The 27016-nt window shown below is 37.0% G+C and overlaps 1 protein-coding gene across 1 annotated transcript in view; it reads right to left on the minus strand.

The window, feature by feature from the left end:
* The window catches only part of LOC106084241 (protein unc-13 homolog 4B), a 151003-nt gene extending 123987 nt beyond the window's left edge, over window positions 1-27016 (minus strand). Inside the window, exon 1 of the mRNA XM_059363533.1 lies at window positions 26738-27016. Coding sequence (XP_059219516.1) covers window positions 26738-26820 — 83 coding nt within the window. The 5' untranslated portion in view covers window positions 26821-27016. The remainder of the gene's footprint in view (window positions 1-26737) is intronic.

Here is a 27016-nt window from a genome sequence, read left to right on the forward strand (position 1 = left end):
CCATCTTAAATAGAAGACTGTATCAGGGCTATATATCGAGAATGAAGAATGAATTGGTATCCAACCCGAAATCTTTTTATGGATTCATAAAGTCTAAGCGTCGATCTAATGATTGTCCAAAGAGCTTACATTTTGGATCTGATGTTGCAGATGATGATACTGGAATTTCCAATATATTTGCATCATTTTTTAAAACTACCTACTCTGATAATGTATATGATTCCACTTTCCAATATCCCTACTATATTGAGGAATTCTCAACCGTTACTATTCCATTATTGGATATTACAACGGTGTTGGCCAATTTAAAGAGTCTAAAGGACACAACGGTCCCAGGTCCCGATGGAATCCCTTCATGCATTCTTAAATACTGTGCAGAGAATTTTGCTCTTCCTCTCTCTATAATGTTCAATAAGTCCCTGGATACTGGCTATTTACCACCAATATGGAAAGAATCGTTTATTGTACCTTTATTTAAATCGGGTAGTAGAATTGATGCATCGAACTATAGAGGAATCGCTAAACTGAATACAATTCCTAAATTATTTGAAAAAATTGTGACTGAGATATTATCCTTTCAGGTCTCATCTGTTTTTTGTAAATTTCAACATGGCTTCCGGAAGCATCGGTCTACAGTGACGAATCTTTTAGAGTTAACTACGATTGTAAATGAAGGATTTAGAAGACGATATCAAACTGACTGTATTTATACAGACTTTAGTAAGGCTTTTGATAAGGTCAATCACGAATTACTGTTGTTGAAGTTGCATCTTATGGGTTTCTCCAATGCGTTATTGAAGTGGATAAGATCATATCTAATGGGCAGAGCTCAGATTGTGAAAGTAGGAAATGCTATTTCTGACAAGATAATTGTGACATCCGGTGTTCCTCAAGGAAGTCATCTTGGACCGGTCTTATTTACATTGTTTATAAATGACCTGCCCAGCGTGATACATCGATCAAAGGTTCTAATGTATGCAGATGATGTTAAAATTTTCTACTCTTTTAATGAGGAAGCAAACCAGTGTATACTGCAATCCGATCTTAATGAGTTTTATAAATGGTGCAATGCTAACTTGCTAGAACTAAACACTTTAAAATGTAAACATATGTCTTTCTTTCGGCTGAGAAGAATTGATACGAGTTACTATTTGAATGATTGTATGGTGGAGTATGTGGACTCTATTCATGATTTGGGGATTCTGTTGGACCACAGGTTGGATTTTAGAAAACATATTTCCTTAATTACGAACAAAGCTTATAGAAGTTTGGGATTTATCAAGCGTTGGAGTAAAGAATTTTCAGATCCCTTAGTAACGAAACAATTATATATTTCTTTTGTACGTTCTACTTTGGAATATGGGTCCATTATATGGGATCCAGCCTATTCCATTCATTCGAATGCGATTGAGTCAGTTCAGAAACAATTTCTTTTATTTTGCCTTAAGGGGCGTGGCTGGGACCCTCGGGCTCTACCATCGTACGAATACAGATTAAACTTAATAAAATTACCAACATTAAAAAGCCGACGAATAATGCTGAATGTTACTTTCCTTATCAATATAATGCAAGGCAAAATAATCTCCGATTTTATTTTGAATAGAATTTACATAAATGTTCCCTTAAGGCCATCCCGAAACTATCAGCTATTTCAAATAAATTATTTCACATCAAACTATGCAAACAACGACCCTTTACGCCGCCTCTTTGTTGAATTTAATAAATTTTATAGCCTCATCGATCTCTCTGAAAAACGTGATTCTGTTAAAAGAAAATTAATACTTCACTTAAACACATAGTTTTATTTATTTTGAATCTAAAATATGTATATATTCGTAAATATTTAGCATATAATTTAGTCTGTAAGGATTATAATCTATAGACTTAAGAATAAAAAAAAAAAAAAAAAATAAAAAAAAAAAAAAAAAAAAAAATTATCCAACGGACAAAGCGGCGCCAGAAGAGGTTGTCACGTGATATGTGTGATATGCATTCGTAGGTGGCCATTAGGAAAATTGTGTCTGAGCCGAAAATCCTTTGAGCGATAAGAAGTTTCGACTCCTTTAAGTCCCCAGGCCCTGATGATGTATCACCGGTTGAATTACAAGCTGTGTCTGATAGACTGGTTCCTATCTGTGGGATGGAGGGACACGAAGGTCATTTTCATTCCGAAACCAGGAAAACCCTACCACACGAAGGCGAAAGGTTTTCGTCCTATTAGTTTTTCAACCTTTATGCTGAAGACTCTTGAGAGGTTGATAGAAACTTATCTTAGGGCAAAGATCCCTGGAGATTGCCTGTCACGGCAGCAGCATGCATATAGTAAAAGCAAATCCACTGAAACAGCCCTTCACGACTAAGACGGCTACATAGAGTGTTCTCTCGCTGTCAAGGAATATACAATGGTAGCATTTTTGACATTGAAGGTGCTTTCTATAATGTAAAACCGACGTCAAACATGAAGGATATGGAATTTCGAGGCATCAACTCTACCGTAAAAAAGTTTATTAATAACTTACTTACTGAAAGGCTTGGGATCTGTGGATCTAAAAAGATGGGTCAGCAGAGGAATAACTCAAGAAGATGTACTGTCTCCTCTACTTTGGAATATAGCCATTAACAATATATAATTGTCTATGAAAGAAAAAGGTGTAAAAGTAGTCGAAAATGCTGATGACGTGGCAATTGCGATTAGGGGAAAGTTTCCTAGCACTCTAAGAGATATACTTCAGGAAGCTCTACGTGCAACAGCAAAGTGGGCTACCGAAAGTGGTCTAGATATAAATCCGCGCAAAACAGAAGTAGTTCTTTTCAGCAGGAGATACAAGTTGCCTACCGTGGCACCTGTCTCCTTGGGAGGAGAAAATTTTCCATTCACAGAAAGCACAAAATACCTGTGTGTTTTGCTGGACAAGAAATATAACTTCAAATCTAACATTTTGTAAAGGGCAAGAAAGGCAACGCCTATACATCTGCAAGAGAGCCATTGGCAAAAGTTGGGGTTTAGACCGCGTGTCATGCATTGTGTATATACTGCAGTTGTCAGACCTATTATGCTATATGGTGTTGTGGTCTGGTGGATGGCACTTCAAAAATCCACCTACTGCTCAATATTTAACCGGAGCCAAAGGATGGCTTTTTTGTGCATCACATCCACACTGAGGACGACACCATCTGATGCACTGAATTTAATGCTACATCTTATGCCTCTGGACATTGTGGGTAGACAAATTGCAGCGATCACTGTCGTGAGGTTAAGGGAGCTCTCTCATTGGTCATGTGGCGGCCACGGTGTTACACTTGATACAATATCCAATGTTCCAGGCAATGTGGATTACACCCAACCTGAGCCGCTTTTTGATAAAAATTACTGTAACACTATTCCTGATAGAACCGATTGAAACAACAATATCACTGGTAATAGAAGTTACATAGACTTCTCTACGGATGGTTCCAAAATAAACGACCAGGTGGGCTTTGGAGAGTACTCTAAAGATCTAGAACTGGTCATATCGAAGACGTTACCCTACCACTGCAGTGTGTATCAAACAGAGATCCTTGCAATTAAGGAAGTTGTGGAATGGCTAAGATATAATGTCATTACGACGATTGGCATAAATATCTTCTCAGACAGCCAGGCAGCCATTAAATACCTGGAGAACGTTTTTTTGAACACAAAAACCGCCATCGACTGTCGCGGATCTCTCAACGAGATAGCTGAACAGTTCAAAATTCACCTGTTCTGGGTGCCGGGCCACAGAGATATCCCAGGGAATTCTAAAGCAGTCGAGCTTGCGAGACTAGGAACGAACTTACACACTCCAGGGACACTGGAATCTGTGGGTATGCCTCTAGCGACATGTAAGCTAAGTTTTCAAGACCAGGCCCGAAGGGCAACAAATGATAGATGGTCAAAAAGAGGGGGCTGTGAGCATTCCAAAACTATGTGGCCTCATCTAAACTTGAAGAGGTCTCAATCATTGTGTCCGTCATGACAGGTCACTGTCTAATCGAAAAAATGATGACAGACTGAAGGTTGCCAGTAACGACTTTTGCAGAAGCTGTGAGGACATCGTGTGTGTGTCCCGCACTGACAGTCAGAAGGAATTCCACTTTAGGTTCTCATTTCTTTAAGAACCTGTCTGATTTAGCGAATGTAAACATTCGCAAGTTGTTGGGCTTTTTAAAGCGATCTGGATCGTTTAACGGTAGGAGGCATCTTCCTTCTTCTGTTCTGTGATATCACAATGTCTAAGTGAGTCTGATGGCAGACTGCCACTTAAATCTAACCTAACCTAAGTCTATACATTACATAAACCTAATTGCAGACTAAATTATATGCTAAATATATATAAATAAATACAAATTCTAGATTCATATAAAACAAAAAACTATGTATTTAAGTGAAGTATTAGCTTTCTTTTAACAGAATCTCGTTTTTCAGAGAGGTCGATTAGGCTAACGAATCTATTAAATTCAACAAAGAGGCAGTGTAAAGGGTTGTTATTTGCATAGCTTGATGTAAAATAATTTAATTGAAGCAGCTGATAGTTACGGGATAGTGTAAAGCAGACTTCTATGTCAATTCTATTCAAAATGAATTCGGAGATTATTTTGCCTGCATAATATTGAGAAGGAAAAAAATATTTAGCATTGTTCGTCGGCTTTTTACTGTTGGTAATTTAATTAAGTTTAATCTAAATTCATACAATGGGAGAGCCCGAGGATCCTAGCGATCCTCTAGCTCTAGCCACGCCCCAGAAAAGACTCAATCGCATTTGAATGAATGGAATAGGCTGGATCCCATATAATGAACCCATTTTCCAAAGTAGAACGTACAAATGAATTATGTAATGGTTTCGTTACTAAGGGGTCTGAAAATTCCTTACCCCATCGCTTGATAAATCCCATATTTCTATAAGCTTTATTCGTAATTAGGAAATATGATTTCTAAAATCGAATCTATGGTCCAATAGAATCCCCAAATCATGAATAGAATCTACATACTCCACTATGCAATCATTCTAATAATAATGTTTACATTTCAAAGTGATAAGTTCTAACAAGTTAGTATTGCACCATATATAAAACTCGGTTAGATCGGATTGCAGTATACACAGGTTTGCCTTCTCATTATAAGAATAAAAAATCTTAACATCATCTGCATACATTAGAACCTTTGATCGAAGTATCACAGGCAGATCATTTATAAACAATGTAAATAAGACCGGTCCGAGATGGTCTTCTTGAAGAACATCTGATGTCACAATTATAACATTTCATACTTTCACCAATTGAGCTCTGCCCATTAGGTAGAATCTCATCCAGTTCAAAAATGATTTGGAGAAGCCCATAACATGCAACTTCAATAATAGTAGGTTATGATTGACCTTATCAAAAGCTTTGATTTCCGGGGGCCATGTTGACAAAAAAATGTTTACAAAAATAGATGAATCTTGAAAGGATAATACCTCAGTCACCATCTTTTCAATTATTTTAGAAATTGTATTTAATTTTCCGATTCCTCTATAATTGGGCGCTTCAATTCTACTACCCGATTTTAATAAAGGTACAATAAACGATTCTTTCCATATTGGTGGTAAAAAGCCAGTACCCAGAGACTTATTAAACACTATATATTTGAGTATGCACAATTCGGACCTGGAATCGTTGTGCCATTAGGACATTTTAGATTGGCCAAACTCCTTATAAAGCTTATTCTTCCTATTCCTTTATCTTGATAAAACAGTCAAATTTCAGGGGACTAGTATGCTTACATATAATCATCCTCGGAACAGCTGTAGATACTTCATTTCTCAAAATAGAATAGAACATTTCAATCAGCTTATCTAATGAGTCTATAGGTTCTGTTCACAGTATAACAATAGTAGTTCATACATATATGTCCTTTATTGACAACTGGAGTACATTAAATATATTGCAACAAAATATGAGCAATTGTAAAAAGTTCAGTGTGAACATAGGGCATCAATAAGCTCTCTCCATCAAGCTTTATCGTTTGCAAAGCCCTGGCTTGATTACAGAATATATGGGTTGATTCCAATTATCTTTTCGTACAGCGGATCCTTGTGTTTCGTGGTCGTACCCTTATCTCTGTCCTTGTGGGTTCCAGTCTAAGACCTTTCTCGATATAACCCAACCAAGTCCAGTATCTCTTCCAGATTTCTACATCGACCGGGGAAGTGATTGTTCTTATTTGCAATTCTTCATTTGAAATACGGTTTGGCCAGAAAATTTTAAGTATTAGTCGTAGGCAGCGATTTACAAAAACTTGGATTTTGCGGGTAGTCGTTTGTGTCAAGCTCCAAGTAGTTCAGCTATATAATAAAGTCGATTTTACGCTACTGATGAAGATTCTGAGTTTTGTATTGTCACTGCATCTCCAAACTTTGTTGAGTTTAAGATAGGCGATTCTAGTTTTGTTGATGCGTTTGAGAAAGTCTGCTTCCGATCCTCCGTCCTTTGTAAGTTTGCTGCAAAGGTAGGAAAAGTTATCAACATCTTCAATGATTAAATTGAGCGGTATCAGTTTTTTTGGGCCTATCCGGATCAATTTGGTTCAGGTCTACTTTGGCTGAGCTCTCCAATTCCGCTTTTATGTGCTCAAAGCAATGCGCAAAGAGGCATACATTATCCGCGTAGTCGATGTCGCCAAGGAAATATTTTACACCTCTGCGAATGCCATAGGGTGCCTCAGCATTTGTTGCCTCTAAGATGGAATCTAGTAGAATCAAAAATACTCCACATAAAGCTTCGCGAAACCGTGTCAAAAGCACGCTCGAAGTCGATTATTATATAGTATATGTGTGTATTGAGTTCTGTAGACTGTAGACCCAATGATGATACGCAAAGAGTTGATGTGGTTGGCACAAGAACGTCCCGGCCAAAAACCCGCCTGTTCCTTTCGCAAAACGCTATCAAATGCAGACGAAATAAACTGTTTGATTGCAAATTTTGCCCATGAACATTCCACTAAAGAACAGGGGCAAACTTCTCACTGTTTGATTACTTTACGTTAATTTGTTTGATCACTTCAGATTTTTTTCCAAAGGCCGTCGAGCTAGTAAACATGAAAAATTATGAAATTGGAAGAGATTTTAATTTTCGGAAAATTAATAAAAATGAATTACCGGATCAAAAAACCAACGTAGCCGTTTCGTTCATTTTATTGGTCTGCTGATGTCACATGAATGTTACTTTTCTAAAGCACATTATTCAGGCTAAAATTTTATTTTGGATGGACTTCATATAAACGTTTCAATCAAGCCAACTCGTCATTATTATAATATTACCAATGCAAAAAAATAACCTTTGCGCCGTCTCTTCTTTGAACACAACAAGTTTTACAAACTAATTTATCTATCAGAAAGTCGTGAATTGATAAAAAGAAAGTTCATATTATACTTGAATCATTCTTACACTCATAAAAAAAAATTGTTATTAAAAGCAGATGCTGTCCGCTGACTGAAAGGTGTTAATTTTTTTGCTATTCCAGTAGCAGTTGTGCTGTCATAGCAAAATGTTTGCAACTTCAAACCAGCTGGTTAAAAATTGTTTGCTGAAAATGTTTGTACTATTTATTATGGGATTATTAGGGGGAGAGTGAAATAAAAAAAACTAAAATAAAAAAATAAATGAATAAGATACAATAAAATAAAATAAAGTACACACAGAGAAATAAGTTTGCTGATATCAGCAAACACTGTCTGCTGATTTTAAGTTACAATTTCTTAACTATGGAAGGAAAGGTTCACAAAACTTCATGCTTAAAAACAATAATTAAAGCATTTCCTATATTATCATATACATTTTTGGTTATTTAAGGGGTACATTTTGTGTTTAATAGCATAAATATGATTTTATTAGATATTTTGTCTGCTGATATTTGTAATTGTTAAAAAATTATCAAAATGTAGAAAATTAGAACAAACTATACCTGTGATACTAAGAGATAAGATACAATACACAAATTAGTTTAAAGTTAGTTTAAACTTTCTACCATCTGAAAACAGCAGAAAATATTTACTGTTTTAGCAAAAAAATCACTCCTGTCCCATTTTCAGCAGACCTTCTGTTGTTTCAGCAAACATTTTTGTGTTTTTACAAACAAATTTCTCTGAGTGTAAAATAAAATAGAATAAAAATAGAAAAAATAATAAATTATGTAATATAAAATAATATAAAGTAAAATAATATAAAAATTAAATTAAACACAAAAAATTAAATAACATAAAATAACATAAAATAAAATAAAACTAAATAAAATAAAATGAAATGAAATGAAATGAAATGGGGGAGTAAACTACTATATGCTAAATTCAATGCAAATATATAAATAAGGTCCTCTAAGCAGTCCAATTCATTTGCTACCGTAGCAACAATTTCAGTATTTGAGTATATTTTGTAGTTGAAATAGCAGACGGAAATGCTTGCTAAAGTAGCAGCTCTTTGTTTGCTGAAACATCAGTCATGTCTGCTTTTCCATTTTCAGCACGCAAAAACTGTTGTTTTAGCAAACATTTTTACTATTTTGAAAAACAAAATTCGTTGAGTGAAGTATGTGAACCTCTATATCCTAAAACTCAAAAAATAGAGATATTCTTGTTTATACATATACTAGCTGACCCGGGCCAGCTCCGCTGCGCCTTCTTTTACTTTATATGGAACAAAAGTTTCCTTGGAATATTTTTTTTCGACAATTAAAGAGCTTTTAGTGAAATACCATGCTACGAAAATAGTATATCGCTTGACTAACAGTTTAACAATATAAGTGCCTTTATCTGAATCCCATATGATCTTTTTTGGTCTACGAATTTAAGTTTGGATGCAAGGTGTACTCCATTCTTAACATACTTCATTTCAGCCCGATATTCTCATGATGTCTGATTTTGTGGTGTTTTCGGGGGAGAGGTGGTCCCCCAGATAAATATCAGCATCGTGCTCTCCTCTCAAATACCATTTATTTAAACTCCATATTGCCATTGGCTTAAGAGGAGTTTACAGGATGAGGCGTCTCCCAAACACATGGCCCCAAAATAGGTTATCAAAATCGTTTTCTACTCCCAAATACCTTAATTTGAGCCCCATATTGCGATGGTCACTAAAAAATTGCTGTTTGTGGGGTATTTTGGGAAAGGGGTAGACCCCCAGAAAATTGGTCCCGAAAATGGGTATCAATTCTTGCTCTACACCCCAATACCTTTTATTTATGCTCCACATTGACATGGTCGGTAAATATGCCCGACTTAAGGGTGTTTTGGGGATTGGGGTGGTCACCCAAACACTAAGCCCGGAAAATATATCAACAACGTGCTCTATTCTCATATATCTATATATGATTTATTTGAACCCCATATTGCCATTGCCCTCAAAATTGGATATCAAATTCGTTTTCTAATCTCATTTAAACTCCTTATTGCAAAAGTCAGCAAATATGTCGGGTTTGGGGTTTTGGCCCTAAAAACTATAAATATTTTGTTACACTCTCTTTAAGACCCAAATTGTCTTGGTGAGCAAATACTTCCTATTTGGGCGTTGCTACGGCGGTGGGACGTCCCCTAGACAGTCGGTCCCTAATGTTGATATCAGATAAGTGGTCTACTCACAAATACCTTTAATTTGAGCCCCATATTTCCATGGTCGGCAAACGTGATCCGCTTGGGGGGTGTTTTGGGGGATGGGAGGCCACTCAGTGAGTTGGTCTTGAAAATATATGTCGGATTCGTGCTCTACTCTAAAAACCCTCTTATTTGAGCCTTTTATTGCAATAGTAGGCAAATACTTCCTATTTGGGTGGTGTTGTGGACCCGTAGACACTTTCCCAAATATTGGTATCAAATTCGTGCTTTACTCCCAAAGACCATTCATTTTAGCACCATATTGCTATGGTCGTAAATTTGTCCCTTTTGGCGGAACTTTTTGGTATGAGGCGCCCCCCCCCCCCCCCCCCCCAAACACTTAGTCCCATATTTGGATGTCAGATTCGTATTCTACGTTCAAATACCTTTTATTAAAGCCCCATATTCCCATGGTCAGTAAATAAGTCCTGTTTGGGGGGTTTTTTGGGAAAGGGGTGGACCCCCAGAAACGTGGTCCCATATTTGGATATCAGATTCGTATTCTATTCGCAAATACCTTTCATTTGAGTCCCATATTGCCATAGTCGGTAAGTATATCCGATTTAGGGGTGTTTTGGGGTTTGGGGTGGTCCCCCTAACACTTGGTCCGACAATTGGATATCAGATACGTTTTCTTATCCTAAATATCTTTCATTTGAGTCCCATATTGTCATGATTGGTGTAAATATATGTTTGGTAGGTTTTAGGGTGGGGCAGCCCCCCTAGGTACCCCATCCGAAATTTGGATACAAATTTTTATTTTTGGGGTACTATATGAGAGCTCACAAAATTTCGCCCCCCTTCAGAAATCAAAAAATGTAGTACCCTATTTTTACGACGGGTGATATGCACCATCTGTGAAAATTTCAAGAAAATCGGTTCAGCCGTTTCTGAGTCTATAAGGAACACACAAACATACAAACAAACCTACAAACAAATACAAATTGATTTTTATATATAAGAAGATATTTGTCAGTAATTTAATCTGTAAGGTTTTTGTTATCTATAAACTTAAGACAAAATAAATAAAACAAATGTCTGTGCTTTTTGTTGTTGTAGCAGTGAGTGCGCTATAGCAGCTATAGTATAGTTCGTCACCGTTTGGTGTTGTTGCGACGCCATTCCCGGTCCATCGCACATTCTGTAAGGCGGTAATATCTGTCTTTTACTTCTCCAATACATCCGCCAGAACGTATACTGCACCCTCTCTATGGATAGTGCGGACATTCCAGGTGCAGGTCGTCAACGTTAGGGGAGTCCGTTTTTACTATTCCTATTGTTTCTCAGAATGATTCTTAAAGTTTACCGGGGACAGTTACAGGCCCAACGACACACATACATCCCTCGTTGTAGCGAGCCGCTTTCTTCAAGATCCGACGCTCGTCTCCAGCCGCCCCTTACCAGGAAACAGACGCTGATGTTGGTCATTGATTATTTGAAGGCGCCAATAACTCGCCTTGTTATTTCGAGTAGCAGTGGCACTCAGTATTTAATTAAGAACAAGTTCCACCTTACCCCTGACACTCTCCTCTCGAAATCTCTGACTGCCCGCGGCCGCATTATCTGCAACCTGTGAACGCGCCCGGTAGCTTTTAGCTAAGCTTCGCGTAATAACGATAGACACCACACAAGCTGGAGCTTTTGGCTAAGCTTCGCGTAATAACGATAGACACCACACAAGCTGGAGCTCAAACTTCAGGAGAAAGACATTTTTGGTCCAATAGTCGGAAAGTTAAGCCTCCACGAGATAACGTCCAGTAATGGGTTGAGACTAAAAGATTTCGCCGCGGCAAAAACATGGTAGTTTGCAGAACCAGATTTCAACAAAAAAATTTCCACAAAGCCACATGGCTGTCACCCGATAAAAACACGAGGAACCAAATTGATCACGTTGTGATAGATTGAAAGCATTCATCCAGCGTGTTAGATGAACGATCGATCTGTGGAGCGAATATTGATACCGATCAATATCTTGCTGCAGCAAAGGTTCGCATCCGTTTGAGCATGGCGATTAAAGTACGATCTGACACTGCACGGAAGATAGACATTGAAAAGCTGCAAACACACAGTAGCGAAAGACCAAGGCTTCTGGCGGGAATCGAACCCACGATCCCTACACTGGTAATACAAGCACGCTACCAACTCGGCTACCGGGGCGCCCTACAGGAGAAAGTAGAAACGTCTATTCCGCGGAAATAAAAAGGAAATGGAAAGACGTGAGTGTGAGCGAATTGAGATGTACAGGAGTCAGAATGAAGTCCAGAAAATCTACCAAGGAATCAAACATCAAACCGATGGTTTTGGTGCAGGCACATCCTTCTGCAGAGACAAAGAAGGAAATCTGGTAACTAACGCATAGCATGCTGAGGACCGACGATGGCGGCGAAGAGGATACCGCAAAACCAATCAATGTTGATGGTATAGAATGTTTATCTCCTAATCAGAATGAGGTCCAAGTACCAGTGATCCGACTGAAGAACAATAAGCCAATAGGAGCCGACGGGTTAACCGCTGAACTATTTAAGACCGAAAGCGACACGCTGATAAGGCGTATGCATCAGCTTGTCTGCGCAATCTGGCTAGAAGAACGCATACCCGATGATTAGAACCTCATCATACTATGTCCCGTACACAAGAAAGGAGACAAGACGGCATGTGCCAACTACAGAGGAATAAGTCTCCTCCCCATCGCATACAAGATACTCTCGAGCGTACTGTGTGAAAGATTAAAACTTAAAGTCTATCAACACGGCTTTAGACCTGGTAAATCCACCGTATACCAGTAATTCACACTGCGCCAAATCTTGGAAAATACCCGATAAGGACAAATCAACACCTTCCATCTCTTTGTTGACTACAAAGCTTCTTTCGAAACCCCTATACGTTCAAAAGGTTTTCAAGCCATGTCCGAAACTAGTGACACCATTTTTGACTAAAGCTAATAATAATACTGGCAAATAGATGTTACTTTGGATTAATTAAGCAGTTTAGAAACAAGGCCACCTCTCGACAGACGCAGATTACACTATACAAGACACTGATACTACCCGTGTAATTATATGGTTCTGAGGCATGAAGAAGCTCCACCAAAGAAATCTTTTGAAGGCAAACACGGTGGTACACGCAAACCGGGACGACCGAAAGCCCAGTGGAACAATTAAGTGGTGGGAGACACCTCGAAACTTGGTGCAGAGCGTAGAAGATCGAGGCCCTTGGAACGCTATTCTACGTTCGGCTAGTGGAACAAATGTTCTGTCATAGCCAATTCAAGTAAAGTAAGCAGTGTGTGTGTTGCACATTGAGGCAGCATGTTCTAACATGTTCCGAATCTACGTGTTCCATGTTTTAAATAAAAAATATAAAATAAAATATAACATCAGAAAGCCCCTGCTATATGTTATCAAAATCGGTTTAGATGTGGATATAAAGGGTGATTTTTTGAGGTTAGGATTTTCATGCATTAGTATTTGACAGATCACGTGGGATTTCAGGCATGGTGTCAAAGAGAAAGATGCTCAGTATGCTTTGACATTTCATCATGAATAGACTTACTAACGAGCAACGCTTGCAAATCATTGAATTTTATTACCAAAATCAGTGTTCGGTTCGAAATGTGTTCATTCACCGTAACGTTGCGTCCAACAGCATCTTTGAAAAAATACGGTCCAATGATTCCACCAGCGTACAAACCACACCAAACAGTGCATTTTTCGGGATGCATGGGCAGTTCTTGAACGGCTTCTGGTTGCTCTTCACTCCAAATGCGGCAATTTTGCTTATTTACGTAGCCATTCAACCAGAAATGAGCCTCATCGCTGAACGGTGAATGAACACATTTCGAACCGAACACTGATTTTGGTAATAAAATTCAATGATTTGCAAGCGTTGCTCGTTAGTAAGTCTATTCATGATGAAATGTCAAAGCATACTGAGCATATTTCTCTTTGACACCATGTCTGAAATCCCACGTGATCTGTCAAATACTAATGCATGAAAATCCTAACCTCAAAAAAATCACCCTTTAGTTTCCATTATACTGTTTAACCTACAGAAACTACGACACAATAATTCAATTTCGGCTACTATCTTTATATGGTAGCTATATCTAAATCTGAGACACCTCGAAACTTGGTGTCAGAAATTTTAGAATGAACGCAGAAGATCGAGGCGTTTGGAACGCTATTCTATGTTCGGCTAGTTGGACAAATATTCTGTCGTAGCCAATTAAAGTAAAGTAAAGTAATATCTAAATCTGAACCGATTTTGATGAAATTTGGCTTTGGAGTAATAAAATATTTCATACCAAATTTCGTGGGAATCGGTTAAAAATTGGGGCAACTACGACATTTAAGTGAAAATCGGAAGATATATGTACATATAGGATCTATATCTAAATCTGAACCGATTTTGACCAAAATTAATAGCTTTTGTCCCTAGGCTAAACATGCAATATCAATATCACGAATATTTGTATACTAAATGCTACCTGTACCTTGATTAAAAACATAGACAGACAGGCGGATTTGCGCACAGATTGGCATGGCTAGATTTAACTAGGAAGTAGTTCTGCGAAAGAAGTGGTTCCAAAGGGTGATTTTTTAGGTATTATGTTTTTGGCAACACTGGTTTAAACAGGTTACACACGTTTCGGGTTTTGTTTCACTGTCGAACATAGTTGAATTTTATTATCAAAAAAATCAAAGCTAATTTTTGGCTCAATGGATACGTTAATAAGCAGAATTGTCGAATTTGGAGTGAAGATCAGCCCGAACCATTGCACGAACTACCAATGCATCTGGAAAAAGTCACAGTTGGTGCTGTTTATGGGCTGTTGGCATCATTGGACCGTACTTCTTCAAAGATGATGCAAAACGTAACGTAAATGTGAATGGTCAGTGCTATCGTGAGATGATGACCAATTTTTTTTTTTTGCCCAAAATGCAAGAGCTTGACTTGCCTGACATGTGGTTTCAACAAGACGGTGCCACATGCCGCACAACACGCGTACAAGTGGAATTATTAAGAGGAGTGTTCGGTGAACACTTTATTTCACGTTCGGGACCGTGCCTTTCGACTATTTTTGGGGCTATGTTAAATCTCATGTCTATAGAGACAAGCCCGCTTCAATTGACACATTGGAAGACAACATTCAAGCATTTATTCGTGAGATACCGGCCAAAATGTTGACAAGAGTATGCCAAAATTGTCACGGGCCACATTTTCATGAAATAATTTTCAAACATTAAATTATATGGACCGTACTATCGATTCAAATAAAGATTTCATGAATTTTTCTGAATTGTGTGTTTCTTTCCTATAGCTCTCAAAAAATCATCCTTTAGGTGTAACTTACGTTTAGTTAACAATAAGTGTCATATAAATGTTTACTTTGTGCTCAAATTAAATTCTAAAACGTAAAATCTACCAATGGATCCCAAAAAATTCACTTTGTCTAATTTTGAATGCCGTAGCGGGACGTGTTATCGTTAACCGATCGTCTTGATATTTCATATTTCGCTTATTAGGACCAAAATGAAAAAAAAAATGGAGGGTATGTGTTTCTCTATTTGCGAAAAAAAAAATGTTCTGCCTTATAGGATGGGACGGTCTAATATACAAACACCCATCTTCGAATTCATGTTGCCTATGGAAAAAGATATATTGTATGTGCCAAGCAACACCCCAATATCATAATTTTTGAGAATTACAGTTTAATTTCAAGTTCGCACTTGGCGCAGAGGTTAGCATGTCCATCCATGACATTGAACGCCTGAGTTCGTATCCCAGAGCGATAACATCAGAAAAAATTGAAGCACTGGTTATCCCCTCCTAAATTTGGGGACATTTGTGAAATACTATGCCATGTAAATGGGGTAGCAGTCATGTAAAAAAAGCTAGCGCGCTAGGCACGCCACACACTGGAACAGAATCGAAAAAAAATAGTAAAAAATATGCCATTTAAGAACGGATAGAGATAACTCTTTGAAAGTTTAAATGGTTAGAGAGGCCCTTAAAGTTGGTCACCTCGGCATACCGAAAAATTGGTTGGGCTGCCAAATCTTCACTTATGGTCCGATTTTCAGAATTCGTTCCACTGATTTCGGGGATATTCGGCTTTTAATTTTTATTTGTTGAAATTTTGGCCGAGATTAGCTTCGTGGCTTTTGCGATTTACGAAGTCATTTGGGGTTCGATTTTTGTTTTGATGCATGAATTTACAATTGATGCATGGGTTTACAATGTCATTGCTGCAGCATGGGCCAACATACGATAATGCAATTAAAAGTTTGGAGTTCAAAAAATGTGATTAAGGTGGATTTTTTGCATTTTTTTGGTCAAAATAAGTAGTTTAATTGATTAGTCTTTATTGGAAAAACTTGCTTTGACGACACGTTGTACATGCGTTTTAAATAAAGTTTAAATAAGATTTGGAAAAAACCCTCGTGTTCGCAAACTACAAAGGCCAGATCCCCCATTCGTGATTATGTTTTTTAACTTCATACGTTCCCTAAGCACAAAAAAAAAATGCACCAAACAATATTTGTAGCCTACACAGCAAATTTACTAAAAATTGCCGATTTTGAAATCATCTTTGCCCGAAATGGGGATTTTGGGTATTTTTGTAAAAACATTCGGGCAGAATTTACTTTTGGTTTTTTAAGGACACCAAAATTCAAAGGGAATTTTTAAAATGTATATGTTCGTTTTTTTTTTACTATGTTTTCCACATATATCAGAAAAATGCGGGGTTTCCCTTATATGTTTTTTTTGCACATAATTAATTTTCCACATTCATGCTACTGACATTCATTCCAAAAATAGGGGAAAATTTTCATTCAACGAAGTTAAAAAGAAAAAAAAACGAATAAATACCTAAATAATATTTTTTTTAATTTAGCAGAGAATAGTGTTTTTAAAACAGCAAAATAAATTTTGCTTGATTTTTTTCACAATTTTTCCAAAAATATCTATTTCGGGCAAAGGTGATTTCGAGGTCCCCATTTTTTAGAAATACCATAAGCCCGAATGAGGGATCTGGGTTAGCATTTTGAGAAATCAAGTGGTTTTTCCCATTGAAAAATATTTTTTTGAATATAAAATTCAAAGTGGGCAATTGAATATAATTGTGGGCAATTGAATATAAAATTGCACGCCTTTCAGTTCACATATTATTTTTAACTTTAAACGAATCAACAATATGTTGTCTTTACAAAAGTAAAAGAAAATGTTAAGGTATTCAACCAATGTTTTTCAATACTAATCAATGAAACCCTTTTTTTGACCAAAAAATATAAAAAATTCACTTTTTTCACAAATTTGGAGTTTCAAACTTTATAACATTTAACTACAATAGATTATCGGATGTAATGATGCTTAGTCATTGCAAATTTTGTCACCAATTCAAATCATCATGAAATCAAATGAAAATCGATCTCCAAATGCCTTCGTAAATCGCAAAACACAAAGCCGGTATCGGCAAAAATTCGAAAAAAAACTAAAAGTCGAATACCCCGAAACCAGCAGATAGAGATTTTTGAGCATTATGCAGCAAAAAACGATTTTTTTAAATTGGACCGTAAATAAAGATTTGGCAGCACGAAAAATTTTTGGAAATGCTGAGGTGGCCACCTAGGGCTTTGAAATTTTTCAAATGATCTCAATAGCACCTCAGCTCTCATCATTTCAAAGAGTTATCTCTATCCATTCTCCAAAGATATATTTTTTCTAGTTTTTTTTGGACTCTATTCCACTGTGCGCCGTTTGGACTCGGCTATGAAAAGGAGGTCCTTATCTTTGAGTTTAAACTTGATATGTGAGAAGTTTGTCTAATGTCTCATCTCAACCGTTCACACTAGTTGAGATGTTTTGGAAATTGCATTTTTTCACACTCCAAAATAAATGTTATGATGCAATATTGTTAAGATATTTATTTTCTTGCCTTATCTGTGAAATTTAGTTGATTTTATAAATTTCTTTTTTTTTTAATTTGATTTTTACATTTTGACATTATTCAGGGCTGTGTTTATTTAGCACAATTAGGCATTCATTTTGGCTTACATGACTCGTTTTTGCGAATTTATAATATTTTCAAAAACTACAAAAGGTAAACATTTCACGGGTGAAATGTGTTCGCAGTTTCTTCGTCACCATTTTTTATAATGGCAGTTATTCAGGCAAAAAGTCGAAGTCAGTACAAGGCTTTGGTAATGGGTAAAAAACAAGAAAGAATACACCTATAAGTCAAATACAAAAAAAATTGGCATTTTTAAATTAAAAAGTAGAAAATCGGCACTTTTCGGTTTTTGAACCCTAAAATCGTCAAAATGCTGATCGCAATTCTGGCAGCCATGTCGCATACTCTATCAAAGAGTATTGAAATTACAGAGAAATTTTTGTGCTTTCAAAATTTGACAGCAAATGTCAAGCTTATAGGTGTCGGTTATTATTTTACTTTCCTTCAAAACAATCATATTTGCCGAAAAAATTAAAAAAAAAATCAAATATACAGCAAAAATAAAAGAAAGATACACATATCGGAAGCTGCGACTGATGCAACCCTATATATACGTGCACTACGCTATAGTTTACTTCATGGAAAAGGAAATAATGTTTAGAAAATGCAAATGACGCAACGACTACATGCCGTTGAAAGCAGAATTCTGCTTGCGGCATGTTCTTAGATAGAGAAATGATATCCACATTCTCAAGCGCCACCAACCAGTTTATCTATATATAAAGGGTGATTTTTTTGAGGTTAGGATTTTCATCCATTAGTATTTGACAGATCACGTGGGATTTCAGACATGGTGTCAAAGAGAAAGATGCTCAGTATGCTTTGACATTTCATCATGAATAGACTTACTAACGAGCAACGCTTGCAAATCATTGAATTTTATTACCAAAATCAGTGTTCGGTTCGAAATGTGTTCAAATTTTGACAAATTTTGTTCAGCGATGAGGCTCATTTCTGGTTGAATGGCTACGTAAATAAGCAAAATTGCCGCATTTGGAGTGAAGAGCAACCAGAAGCCGTTCAAGAACTGCCCATGCATCCCGAAAAATGCACTGTTTGGTGTGGTTTGTACGCTGGTGGAATCATTGGACCGTATTTTTTCAAAGATGCTGTTGGACGCAACGTTACGGTGAATGAACACATTTCGAACCGAACACTGATTTTGGTAATAAAATTCAATGATTTGCAAGCGTTGCTCGTTAGTAAGTCTATTCATGATGAAATGTCAAAGCATACTGAGCATCTTTCTCTTTGACACCATGTCTGAAATCCCACGTGATCTGTCAAATACTAATGCATGAAAATCCTAACCTCAAAAAAATCACCCTTTAATTTATCTATGTCTCTTTGTTCAGCAGTTGAGCAATAGAGTTTTTTAACTGAGAATCAGGGCTGCCAAATTAATTTTGTAGAAAATCAGCAGACCATAATCGGGATTTTCGGCACTCCAATTTGTTTGTTTTAACTGTTTTAACAACAAAATGCATAGTTCTAATAAAAAGTATGTAAAACTGCTAACGCAAGGTTCATACCCACCATAGTGGATATTTTTTAACCTCCTTATGTTATCTCCAACTATCACCATACATAGCACGTATGCAAATGGGTCCAATACAGCATATTATATCTACATATATATATCGAGATAAAGTCTGATTCATAATGGAGTTGGGAATCTAAACGATCGATCTACATGACAGTTAACATGAGTTAAGTCGACAAGTTATCAAGCGGTATAATAAAAATTACTTTAACAAATAGGAACAAAATTAAGCTTTAAAATATCAAAGATTTCGATTTATTAAAGCGGAATAACAAAATTAAAATACCTCCACCCTTCCTTTGTGAATACCAAGGTTCAAAAGGAAACCGCATTTTTAAAATTTTTAATTTTTTTATGCCATGTCTATACGATTTATTCATTGTGTTTTTGAAAACGGCTGGACCGTTCACACAGGATTGCTTGTTTATTGTTTGAAATTTTTTGGTTGATTATTTAAAAATTAATATTTGTTGCAAGATTTCTGGAGCTGATGGCAAGTTTAATGCAAGTTTTTTTCCCTTTTTAGTTTAGTTTTTCAATCCGCATGTATTCATTATTGTAATTTATTTAATTTTTGGTTTCATACTTTGACAGATGGGTATGTTCAGTTCATGTCTCATAGGCATTTTTTTAAGATTCACATACGTTGGCTTCTTTACAAACGACTCGTTTTTCCATTATAATTTGTAAAGGCAAAACCAGTCGTTTTCAATGCATTATAAGGAAAAAAAACGAGCCGTTTTCCCAAAACAGCTTCGGTCTGAACATAGTATAAAGCTAAAAGTCGGCAAAATGCCTTAAAATCGGCAAATCTGGCAGACCTGCTGAAAACAAATTTCACAAACTTCGGCTAAAGGCAAAATGCCAAATTAATTTTGTAGAATATCAGCAATAAAAGAAATCGACAAAAAGTCGTCTTAAGTACGGCCGAATTTTACATACCCACCACCATGAAAATATTTTGAACCCTGGAAAAAATTAATCACTATGGCACCTAGATAAGTATTATCGCCATATTCGGTACGAATGTAGAGGTTAGGTTAGGTTGAAAAGAGGGTGCAGATATTAATCCGCCCCATGCCACTATGGACATATACCTAACCAGTAATCGGCTTATTGTGCGCTCTGAAAACTATAAAGTAACCTCTAACAAGTTATAGTCCGATTCGGACCATAAATGAATGCCGAACATTGTAGAAGTCATTGTGTTATACTTCAGTTCATTCGCATAAGAATTGCTCCTTATAGGGGCTCAAGAAGCAAAATCGGGAGATAGGCTTATATGTTAGCTGTATCAAGCTATCGATAGATTCAGACCATATTAGACACGTGAATTGAAGGTCATGAGAGAAGCCGTTGTACAAAATTTCTGCCAAATCGGATAAGAATTGCGCCCTATAGAGGCTCAAGAAGTCAAGATCCCAAATCGGTTTATATGGCAGACATATCACGTTATGTACCGATTTGCGTAATACTTAGCACAGTTATTGAAAGTCATAAAAAAAAAACATCCAAATGGGATGAGAATTGCGTGCTCTATTGGCTCAAGAAGTCAAGATCGAAGATCGGTTTATATGACAGCTATACCAGATTACGAATCGATTTGAATTATACCTAACACAGTTGTTGGAAATGATACCAAAATACTACGTACAAATTTTCAGTCAAATCGGATGAGAATTGCGCCCTCTAGAGGCTCAAGGAGTCATGACACAAGATCCGTTTATATGGCAGCTATATCAAAACATTTACCGGTTTGAATATTACCTAGCACAGTTGTTGGAAGTGATACCAAAACACCACGTGCAAAATTTCAGTCAAATCGGACGAGGAGTGCGGCTTTTAGAGGATCAAGAAGTCATGACCCAAGATCGGGAGCTATATCATAACATGGACCGATTTGGCCCATTTACAATCCCAACTGACCTACACTAATAAAAAGTATTTGAGCAAAATTTCAAGCAACTAGCTTTAGTCCTTCGACAGTTAGCGTGCTTTCAACCGACAGACGGATGGACGGACAGACGGACGAACATGGCTAAATCAACTTAAAATGACATGATGATGAAGAATATATATACTTTATGAGGTCTCAGACGCATATTTCAAGGTGTTACAAACGTATACCCCCAATCTATGGTGGAGGGTATAAAAAGAAAATATTATGTTAGGAATTCCGTGCTACTTACAAAATCCTTAATTGTTTTCAATACCACTCCCCTAAGATGGTTTATGTCTGATATTGTGTATTCACCTAAGCACCGGTTTCTGTTGGACGCGAAAACAGGGCAATGACAAAGGAAATGCTCCAATGTCTCATCATCTTCCCCCCATGCCCTACACATGCTATCACTTGCCGCACCGATTTTACACAAGTGAGCTCGTAGTTCTATGTGTCCCGTTATGATACCAACAGCTATACTGACCTCCTTCTTGCTTCCTTTCAGTAATAGCCTCATTTTCTCACGATCTGGATCCCCCATAGGATTTTCGCCGTCCTACCGACCGTTTCGCTGTTCCACAATATTGCATGCGCATTCGTCGCCCACTCCCTTAACTCGGACTGCGTCGACCCGAAAGACTTCGGGTTAACCAAGTTTATTGACGGCAGTCCTCTGCCTTTCATCGCCAAATCGCCTGCCCTTTCATTTCCCCTTACTCCGTTATGGACCGGAACCCAAACGATGCGGATTTTCCCATCTTCAGAGAAGGCGTCAATCTCCTTCTTACACTGCAAGACTGTTCGTGACCTTACCGTTCTGGTTGTTATTGCCCTTATGGCAATTTTACTGTCGGTAAAGATGTTCACACTCGGCGTCCTCGCGTTAGTACCACACCACTTCAGGCATTCCGTGATCGCCCGGATCTCCGCCTGCAGGACCGTATTATGGTCAGGCAGTCTAAAACAGATCTCAGTCCTGGGTTCTCAATGTAGACCCCCAGGCCCACTCTGTCTTCTAGCTTTGATCCATTCATGTAATATGAACTGCCAGATGGAAATACTAGGGTTGCGTCAATCCAAGACTGTGCCGATAACAGCAGTGCATCGCACACGACTTAAGGTTCTTTTCAGGTATCCGATCGGAAACCTCTTCCCTTCCTTCCAGGTTGCCAATCGTCGCCTCGATTATACCACGATGGTATGAGCTGCTCCCATACTCAATCCATTCTCCCATCGCCTTAAGTCTCATAGCCGCATAGCATAGCTGTATGTCAATGGGTCCGATATCTAGAATAGTCTCCAGTGGAAGTGGTCCTCATCGCTCCGCCTATGCCAAGACAACATGTTCTCTGAACCTGTTGTATGGTCCTTATGTTGCACTTTTTCTCCATAGCAGTCCACCAAACTACTGAGGCGTAAGTAAGTATTGGTCTAATTACGCTCCTGTAGACCCAGTGGACTATCCTCGGGAACAGGCCCCATTTCGAGCCAACGGCTCGTCTTCATAGCGCCCAACATCAGTGAGCCTTCTCAGTACGCTCCTGAATGTGACACTTCCAATTCAGTTTCCAGTCCAAGATCACACCTAAGTATTTGACTTTGTCAGATATCAAAATCGTCTTATTGAGGAAACGTGGTGCGTTAAATTGGCCCCCCTTCGTATTCCTCGTGAATAGGCATATTTCAGTCTACTCTGGGTTAACATTGAGACCTTTGGGTCTAGCCCAGTCGTATGCCATATGCAAGACCCTTTCGGCCCTTCTGCATAGCTCGTTCGGATCTTTAACCCTTAGAAGTATTATAACATCGTCTGCGTAGCAGACGGGTTTAAATCCCTTCTCAGTCAGTTGTTAAAGTAAATTAAGATATGTTGTTCAATTTTTTCAAAACTAAAAACAGAGTACCCTGCTTAGGCACAAAATAGCATTGACCAGTTGCCTAGATCGCAATTTCGTCTGGCACCACACCAAACTAAAGGCTCTATTACACGGCATGTCTTATGACATGTCAAACTAGCACATGTTGAGTTGTACATGTGTGATACCAACAAGACTAACACATGAAAATCACTTTTCAAAATAGCACATGTAATTTTTATCGATTATAGCATGCTCTATTCCTTCTAACAAAAACATAAAGAAATCAGATGTTTTTGCTGTCAGCCGAATAAAAGCAACCTCAAATTAAATTGTTTTCACAAATTTATGGTTTAACTAGTTTTCTCACAACTTTAACCATTATTACGCATAAAAAACAGGTTTCGCCCACATTTTTAGGTTATGTCATACGAAAATAAGATACAGGTGTGATAGCAAAAATGGTGAATCATATGTAAATTGACAATTTTGACAAATATTTTCAATTATTCATGTGAATACAAAAAGTGTCATTTCATAAGACATATACATGCCGTGTAATAGCGCCTTAATCGGATCAATAGGATCTGTCAAACTGGACACATGCCTTTCTCTCATCCGTGAATTACTGAAAAAGCTAAGAGCCCTACGGTCTGCAGCCAGACAATATCTGATTGTATGAATCATTTAGATCAGAGATGCCCAAAATAAAAATGTGACTTTATGTGTAAAATACTCTTTTTAAGTATTTTTTATTCTCTCAATATGTAAAAAATCATTTTTTGGACTGAATGATTGGTGTTTCGCAAAAATAAACATAAAATAAGAAAACTTAAATGCTTTTTTATGTCTTCCAAGCGTTAAATCGATAAAAATAATTGTTTTTAAAATAAAAACAGCAAAGGATGCGTGTACCCCTGTGCATGTTCATTCGTTGCTGTCTGAACAACGACTGAAACATAGAGAATAATAATACGTCTGCCTCGCCATCAACGCTACCGTAAGGATTCGGATATCGCTGATTTAGATTGTCAAAATCCATCTATTGTGAATCTTAACAGATGTCAAAAATGTTTTTCTCTGACAAAATGCAGTAAATTGCACATTATTAATTTACTAATATTTCTTTTTATTTCTCATCTTTTTGAAATACGTCTTGAAATATTGCAAATTTGTATATTTTTTTGATTCAATTGATTGTGAAAAACGCACATTGCAAACATGTAAGAAAACGTAAACAATTGCTGTAAAATGTTTTTTTTTTTTAATTTAAAAAAAATCAGCATTAAATCGGCACTGCCTTTTTTCGACAAATTGCCAGAAAACTGCAAATCCGGCATATACCTAGAATGTACCTAGAACGTTATAAATGTTACCAAACAGATATTTTTCATACCGAAAACACGCCATTTAACTTCGCATATCAATTGATATTTTCCTAATTAGATAAGCTAATATCAAATAATAGACCGATTTGGACCATACTGTCAAGAATGTTGGAAGTCATGCAAAGCTAACGGATAATAATTGAGCTCTCTTCGAGCCCAAGTATCGGCGGATGCTAAGCACCTTCCAAAATTTTCGCTTGCAATTACTACTCTTAACTATTAATTGTATTCCATTGTATTTCAAACCATCCGATTCTTAAATTCAGTTGAGAAAAAATGTATTTGTTTACGAAAGTCGTGTGCGTATTTTGTTTGTAAAGCAAAGAGGAGTTTGACAAATTGAGGCGTTGCATAATTTGCTTGAGGATATTAAAGAGGTTTGTGGAAATGTTCGTGGTGATTTGATGAAAAATGCGAACCCAACCTTACAACCTTATTACAAAAAAACGAGAGACGGACGAACGATACAGAAAGGACAGACGGCTTTTATTATTTTTTACGATCCCTGAATAACGTTTTTACGAATTGTATTGGACTGTAATAACTTTATAGGTACAAGGTTATTGAATAGTTCATATTTGCTGCCTGTAAAGGGCAGCAAAATCACAAAAAAAGCACTTTTCGAAAAAAATGTGACTTTATTGCTTATGTACGGTTACAATACGAATGAAAGCAACAATTCAGTAAAGAAGTATATGTAAGAAGACTTATGCTAAACATGTATGTCGAGCTGACACTGAACATCTGACCACGATCATTCACAATAGATCGTATGCAGCATATTGTTTGATAGTTCCGAGCTATGTTTTGTACTTTTATTATTAATTGTTTAAGCTAAACTCACTTAAACAATCCCATCTACAGTAGTGATGTAGCAAATGTTTTCTTTGTTTTTTAATTTTATGCTGAAACCGAAAATACTCAACTGGATTCCCTAGAAACCACTACATTCAATTTGAACGTCATTTCGGCATGGGTTATCGCTAACCGATCGTCATAATATTTCGTATTTTGCTTATTGGGATTAAAAGCCAAACAAACAATACGCTATACAAGGTACGCTTTTCACCTATTTACAAAAAAAATGGGACAGTCTAATGTATGGTCGTCTAAAAAATCTAAAAAGTGTGGCGATTCCCATCCATTATTATCCATATCCATCCGTAATTAATATATTTAGCTAAAACTTTACACATAATTATTTTGTGTCTATGGGCTGTTTAGGTTCGAAGATAGCAGGCTTCTAAAAGCTCTATTCATTAACCGATTTGGCTGAAATTTGGCGCAATTATTTGTGTTAAGATCTTCGATATCAGTACCGAATATGGTCCAACTCAGTCTTTGTCCTAATATAGCCCCCATATACACCGATCTCCCGATTTAAGGACTAACTCAGGCCCATAAAAGCCGCATCTATTGCCCGACTTCACTTAAATTTAATACAGTGAGCTGTGTTAGGCGTCCATGTTGAGACCGATCTCCCGATTGAAGGTCTTTCACTCATAAATAGCGTATATATTACCTGATTTTGCTGAAAATAAATACTGTGAGATACGTTAAACCCCTACTCCTCCTCCCCGAATATGATGCTGTGGGCATAGCTGCCATAAATATCGATCACCCAATTAACGGTCTTGAACCCACATAAGACCCGTTTATTACCCGATTTTGTTCAAAATTTTAACAGTGAATTGTGGCGAGTTTGGTCCAGGCCAAAATCAAATGTTTATATATCTGTGCAGGTTATAGAAATATATACCCTAGGTGGTAGATAGTTGGGCCCGGCCGAATATAATGCCTTTTTACTTATTTTAAAACAAAAAAATATTTAGCTAACCCAATGGCTATACCTAAACATTTGATCAATGAATCTCAGGATGCACTTATAAGGTAAGATCATGCGAACAGCTGAGTACAATTTTTTTAATTTTTGTTTTGATTTTGCAATAAATCCAAATCTCAAATTCTGTTAACACAGATGTGATTTATTCTAAGATCTTTAAACGGTGTTTTATTTGATCCGACATTCCGCACATAAGCATCATAACAGTGCTATAATGATGAAAAACCACTTTGACGTTTGCATTTAAAGCATTTGCCAAGCAAGGTAGTTTCTTTGGAGGTAGATTTTTGTTGTTGTGCTAATGGCGGAAACATTTTATTATTCCCACAAGATCATCGACAAAAAAATATTTTATTTGCCTTCCATAATAGACTTATTAGAAAATTACTCAGTGTTGATAAAAATAGATGGTAACTCTGATAGTAACTTTGTGTCATTGATTGTATTTTCAGCATCGTTTCATATTCGTGAGTCATTGCAAGGGTAAAGAAGTTTATTGAAATTATTTCTTACCTGCTTTGATGTTCGGTAGGCGGATTCATTTTTATTTCTTGTAGTTTATCGTAAAAACCTTTCCACATTTTTTCTTCGTTCATGTTGCAGCCTTTAATACAAAACAAATCCGCTCGTTTGATTTGAAACACTTTAAGGTAGCATAAACAAATCTACTAAATGCTCCGTGTACATACAAATGCTAGACAGAACTAACGCGTTTGTTCATTGACTTTAAAATAACTACAATGATGTCGGAGATTTTATCAACACATACAAACATTCGTACGTATTATAAAA

Source organism: Stomoxys calcitrans, chromosome 2 (assembly GCF_963082655.1).
Source record: "Stomoxys calcitrans chromosome 2, idStoCalc2.1, whole genome shotgun sequence".
NCBI classification, from domain to species: Eukaryota; Metazoa; Arthropoda; class Insecta; order Diptera; family Muscidae; genus Stomoxys; species Stomoxys calcitrans.